The 6,268-nt window shown below is 51.4% G+C and overlaps 1 protein-coding gene across 1 annotated transcript in view; it reads right to left on the bottom strand.

The window, feature by feature from the left end:
- Positions 1-2,893: 2,893 nt before the first annotated feature.
- The window catches only part of KPTN (kaptin, actin binding protein), a 14,446-nt gene continuing 11,071 nt past the window's right edge, over positions 2,894-6,268 (bottom strand). The window contains exons 10-13 of the mRNA XM_029285480.1: positions 6,090-6,162; positions 5,495-5,630; positions 4,034-4,243; positions 2,894-3,034 (exon numbers count right to left, since the gene is read on the bottom strand). Of these exons, the coding sequence (XP_029141313.1) occupies positions 2,894-3,034; positions 4,034-4,243; positions 5,495-5,630; positions 6,090-6,162 (560 nt within the window). The remainder of the gene's footprint in view (positions 3,035-4,033; positions 4,244-5,494; positions 5,631-6,089; positions 6,163-6,268) is intronic.

Raw genomic sequence — 6,268 nt, 5'->3', positions numbered from 1 at the left:
GGCAGAAGGGGGTGGGACCGGGGCAAGCGCCAAGGCATGGTCCATTTCTTCATTCCTCACAAAGGGTGACACCTCCCCAGCATGCACCCAGGGGACGGGGCCGACGGGGCAGGGGCTGGTTCCTCGCTGTTTCCAGACGGCCTCGTGGAGCTAAGACTGAATGCCTTTCAGCATAGATGGCCACCACAAAATTGTGCATTGGCTCCCGGCCGGCCTGGGCCAGGACCAAGGCAGAGGGGGCCGTTCCCTCACTGTTTCCAGGATGGCTTCGCGGGCCACATTCAACCACTTTACGGGCTGCATCCGGGCCCCGGGGCCTTGTGTTTGACATGTCTGCCTTATACCCAGAAAGTGCAGGAGCCTGCAAATGGCGGTCCATGCAAGCTGGCTGCCAGGCGCCCAAAATGCGGTGTGGCTGCAGGGGTGCGCACCCGTGTGCGCAGCTGTTAGAATTTCAAAACAGGGTTGTTAAGCCTCTTACGGGGAGGGGAAAGGAAGGTTCGCCGCAACTTCAAATGGTTGTTAAGCGAGGACTGCCGCTGAACGGCTTTCCCTGCTTCTGATTAAATGTCTTAAGCCGAGGGAGAATCCATCGCCTCTTGAGGCAGGCAGATCCCTTCCCGAAGCAACTCAAAACGCTTTCTCCATTATTTACCTAGCTAGTCCCCTCGATCTGCAATCTCCATTCTCGGCTTTTCCGGCGGCCTTGATCCCCTCCTCCATTTTTTTTCTGCATGAACAGCTGTTCAGCACCGGCAGACTATCCTCGCAGATCCCTTAATCTCTTTAACCAAGATCCACACGCCTGGTTGGTCTCTTTCGAGGGTTCCTAAGAAGGACCGGTTCTCTAGACTCCCTAGCCCTCTTGAGGGTGGAGGAAGGGGGAGACCCTGACCCTTGCGCCATGCGGCTTGAAGAAGCCGGTCGGGATACAGATCAGCAGAACCTGGCTCCAGCCCTCGTCAAATTTGATTCCTGGATGTCAACAGTCTGAGGCACTCGTGCACACACACACAAGCACACACACATATATACGCCTCCGTCCCCATGAGCCACTCTGTTGTGACTTATGCAATGCAAGGAACTCTTGACTCCACCCTCCTTCGCAGTCGTCAAGTGATTTCCCTCGCCTTAGGCCCAGGCGTCTGAACGGCACACACTTCCTACAGGTACACACCTTGTGTGTACCAGGGAGATGCCGTGCGGCTTCCTGACCTGAGGGCATGGCTCCAGTGTCTCCCCCCCCCTTCCCAGCAGGCTTAAGAAACCACAAACCCCTTCCTAATTACAATGCTGCACACTTCATCCATCCTCTTTCTCCCAAGCCATCTGTTCTAATTTGCCAGCAAATTCTGAGAGAGAGACAGCTTTATCGCCATGAGGAGGAGGAGGAGGAGGAAGAAGAAGAAGAAGAGGAGGAGGAGGGGGGGAAGAGGAGGACTGTGGTGTCCTTGCTGTTCTCTGGGCTTGTTTTCTTGCCGATGTTTCATGAGCCAACTAGGTAACAACATCAGTGTTAGAATAGAGTGGGGTTTGTGGAGAGGAGGAGGAGGAGGAGGAGGAGGAGGAGGAGGAGGAGGAGGAAAGCCAGAATCTGGAGATGTTGGTATGGGGAAGAGCAATGGCATCCCACAGCCTTCCCCATTAGCACCAAACACCATCTAAACGTACAAGGCAGAGTGCTCAATTGACAGACGCTTGTAGCCTCGGCGTTGAAGGAGGCCGTTGACTCGCAAGCCCATGGGGCTGCCTCTTCCTTCCAAAGGGTCAAAGATAGAAGTACCTCAGCTGTTGCTGCTCCTGGCCCAGGGCTGAAAGAAGAGGCTCCTTCCTTTATTAAAAACTCTTGCCTGGACAAAAGCCCGGATAACAGAAAAGCAGAGTTGGAAGGGACCTTGGAGGTCTTCTAGTCCAACCCCCTGCTCAAGCAGGAGACCGTGTAACATTTCAGACAAACGCCTGTCCAGTCTCTTCTTAAAAACCTGCAGCGAGGGAGCACCCACCACTTCTGGAGGCGGGCTGTTCCACGGATGAATTGCTCTCACTTTCAGGAATTTCCACCTCAGTTCTAGCTCCATTCAAAACATCCGACGCTCCCAAGTAGCTGCCAAGCAAGAACTGAGTTCGAGTCACTGCTAAGGGTAGAACGCATACATCTTGTGAGCTGATACGGCGTCCAATGGCTTTCTGCTGGATTCTTTCCTTTTCCAGAGTTATCGGTTTAGGAGGGGACAAATTGGGGAGGGGGGAGGCCAGAAGGGGGTAAGGAAGAAGTGATTCTGTGGGGCAAATATCTCAGACTTCGGATGACAGCAAAAAGGGGACTCGGGGCAGCCAAAGGCCTGGAGCGATGTGCTTCCTTGCCTCTTATTATCACCCTTTGATACTTTCCTTCCGTTCTGTTGGAAGATTAAGGGGCCCTGGCCCTCAGAAGCCGTGGGGAACTGCCAGATGGACAGAAAGGACACTGAGTTCTAGTAACTTAGGAGCCGTATCCGTCTTGCCGTTCCAGATATCTGTCCTGACAGAGAGCAGACCCCACTCATCCTGTCATTTTTTCATTTTATGTTTATGATGGGCGCCATCATTCGGGGTAGCCACCCCGCCTTGGAGGCACAGAAAAAAAAAAAGTTACTAAACTTCGCTGGCCACGGAGCACTTCCTGTGTTTGAGGCACGTCCCTTTTCCGGTCGGCTGCCGTTTATGCCAGGGAAGTGACACGGGAAGGGACCGGTGTTCCCCTTGCCCTTCCCAGCCGCTTATTTAAATGTCCACGCTGCTTCTGGGACCCTGCAGAAGGCCGGGAGAATCTTTGGGATGAGATTCGGCTCCCGATTCCATTTCTTCATTTCTTGGGGATGAAAAGAGCAGGCGAGACGGCCCAGCCAGCACCTCACGCTCCGGGTCCTTGGCCCTCCGTATCCTCAACCCTGGAATCTGGGTCCTGCACGGACACATTCAGATGGGATGCCCGGCTTGTTGCTTCCAACCGGAGGCGCTGTAGAAGACACTGGAGGACGTCCGTCAGGCTGTGCTGTACGGAGGAGGAGAAGCAGTTAAAGGAAAGGAAAAGCGAAAACGGACTAGAACAGGGGTCCCCAACCTCCTGTGGGCCGTGGCCTATTGGCCACCGGGCCGCGTGAATGGCTGGCCAGGGAACGTGTATGCACTCATCCCCCCCTCGCTAGCGTCGCCGTGAGCGTCGCACGGCGCTCACATCACGTAAATCAGGGGTGTCAAATGCAATTTCATTGAGGGCTGCATCAGCATTGCAGTTGCCCTCGGGGGTGTGTGGCCAGGGTGGGTGTGGCCTACTGGGTGGGCGTGGCCAGCTCTACATCGTTTGCGTCAAGGGTGCCTGTGGGGGCCTGGGCAGGAGTGGGACAGATCTGAGGGTCTCTGGCAGAAAGGGGTGAGACCGGGGCAAGCGCCAAGGCATGGTCCATTTCTTCCTTCCTCACAAAGGGTGACACCTCCCCAGCATGCACCCAGGGGACGGGGCCAATATGGCAGGGGCTGGTTCCTCGCTGTTTCCGGACGGCCTTGTGGAGCTAAGACTGAATGCCTTTCAGCATAGATGGCCATCACAAAATTGTACATTGGCTTCCGGCCGGCCTGGGCCAAGGCCAAGGCAGCGGGGGCCGTTCCCTCACTGCCCCCGGGCCTTGTGTTTGACATGTCTGACGTAAATGCTAGCGTTGCCGCGAGGGTTGTGTGGGCACTCACATCGCGTAAACGCTAGCATCGCCACGAGCGCCACTTGCATAAATGCTAGCGTTGCTGCATCGCGTAAACGCTAGCGGCGGCGTGCGCTCACGGCTCCGTTTGTGGTGTGCACATGCGTGCATAAAGGCGCCCGCCTCTCTCTTTCCTTCCCCAGAAAGGCCGAGGAACTCTGGACTAGACAATTTGCAGGATAGATATTTGTAACTTGAAAAACGAATGTTCTGGTAAATATTGGTTCTGCCTACTGGGTGGGCTTTGCGGAAGGTGCTTCTCTTACCCCCTCCCCGCCTTCTCCTTGCACACAAACCTGGAGCACGTGCAACCCCTTCAGACACACCACGGCCAGTTCACAGAGGCCATCGCAGGTCAGGTCTACGTAGTCCATGGATAACAAAGGGCTGGGGAAGCTGCGCTGCCAGAGCAGATGGAAATCTCCAGAAGGCGGTTGGAAACAGCGGCGTCTCGCTGTGCTCGCCACCCCCGTGTTTTCAGCCCGATATTTGTAGCATAAGAGCTCCTAGAAGACCAAGGGGGTTGCGTAATGAAACGGAAAATAAAACCAGCAGAGATCTCTAGACTCTCAGTACTCTTATAAACCAAGTTTCTATCCCTCATGGTGGTGGAAGAGAAAAAGGACACATTTTCAGCCATTGGCATCTGATCCCAAGACAGAGACCTTTGTAGCATAAGAGCGCCTAGAAGACCAAGGGGGTTTGCGTAATGCTGCTAAGCAGGAAAGGAAAAATAAAACCGACATAGATCTCTAGAACCTCAGCACTCTTAAAAACCAAGTTTCTATCCCTCATGGTTGTGGAAGCGAAAAGTTGCTGGCATCTGATCTTCTCAAGTCAAGGAATCATGGCAACCAGTAGACCGGACTTCCTTCTAAATCGCAGTTTCTCAATCTTAGCCGTGCGCAAGTTTCTACGTCTTTGAAAGCTATAGACCACAATACAGGTAATCCTTGACTTACGACCACCATTAAATCCAAAATTTCTGTTGCTAAGCGAGACAGCTGTTGTGAGTTTTGCCCCGTTTTAACCTTTCTTGCCACCGTTAAGCGAGTCACCGGGGAACAATTCAATCGTTGCCCCACCAATTCACCGGAGGTGTAACTAAGACGAATTAGTCTTCTAGCGTTTTCCCCCAGTGTACTGAGACCCTGTGACGTCGGCAGTATTTATGCTCAGTCAACGGTTCGTAGACTGGAGTCCGGGAACACTACCAACGGGAGAGGGCCCCAGTACACTGGTGCACTGGCTCCCCTACATGCGAGGGTCGCCAAGCGTGAAAAACGGTCATCACTCACTTTTCTTGTGAACTCTCAAACTTCCTTCTTCCGTTATATATTCAAGATGGACAGTATTTAATATTTATTTGTTATGTATATGTAAGGGTGTGGGTCTGTACATATGTTGTACATAGTATGTTTAGGTGTGTGTCATGTATGTGTTTCACTTTGAGGGCGGGCAACTAAATTTCATTTTTGATGTGTGCCCACAGTAAAAAAATGACAGTTTTCTTATCTTATCTTATCTTCGTGATGTTGTAACTTTGAACGGTCGCTAAACAAACGGTTGTAAGTTGAGGACTGCCTGTATTTGAAAGGCTGAATTGCTAGCTATAACAAACTTCAATCCATTGACGTTTTTCCCCCCCAAAAAACCCCTCCAATTATCTATGAAAATGCTTTTTGCTGTAATTTAACTGGGAAAAAATCCCGACAGCCACACCTTGTCTGCGAGGAGAGGTGTGGCCAACCTCTTACCTGCCCGTAGGTGCCCAGAAGGATCTCAGGTTCACTATCAAAGTCAACATCGGTCACCAGGGCGCAGAGCACGCTGTCGTACTGGTCGCTCAGGGGCAGGACCGACTGGTCCTCCAGACCACTGTGCAGCACGTTCCTAGAAGGGACAAGAAAAATGAGCTCTTTAAGTAAGCAGAGGGGACGGGTGGTTGAGAGAGATATCCCACTTTGCTTTCTTTTTTTTATTATTAAAAGTTTTAAATAATTTTCCATACAATATCCCACTTCCCTCCCACCCCTCCCCCCCTTCACTTCCCAGAGCTGGTTACAGGGTTATAAAAACAGAATCATAAATTAAATAACATTACCCAGATATACTACAATCAAGTCTCATCCACACCTACTTTAACTCTACAAAATAGATGGATCTTAACACTTTACCAGCAAAATAAAAATATAATTAAACATTATTACTAAAAATAACATAAATTCATCCATAATAAACTGTTAATAATATTCTAAAATTTACTCGTAAGCTAAGTAATACTTTTCAATCTCATATTTTTTTCTGAATATAATCAATCCATCTTCTCCCCACTTTGCTTTCTTTACTCACCGGTAGACCACCGAGAGTTCGAGAGTGCTGGTGACGAGGACGCTGTAGCTTGGAGGGTTGGGATCGGTGCTACCTGGGGGAGCTGCAAAGGATCACAAAGCAGAGAAGTTGGGTTGAGTTAACGGTGCTTGTCAGCCTGAGCAACTTGAAGAGGGGTGGACTTCAACTCCCAGAATTCC

Source organism: Protobothrops mucrosquamatus, unplaced genomic scaffold (assembly GCF_001527695.2).
Source record: "Protobothrops mucrosquamatus isolate PMUCROS unplaced genomic scaffold, P.Mucros_1.0 scaffold1757, whole genome shotgun sequence".
Taxonomy (NCBI): Eukaryota; Metazoa; Chordata; class Lepidosauria; order Squamata; family Viperidae; genus Protobothrops; species Protobothrops mucrosquamatus.
Note: the sequence above shows the minus strand (reverse complement) of the source record. Positions and strands in the feature narration are given on the sequence as shown.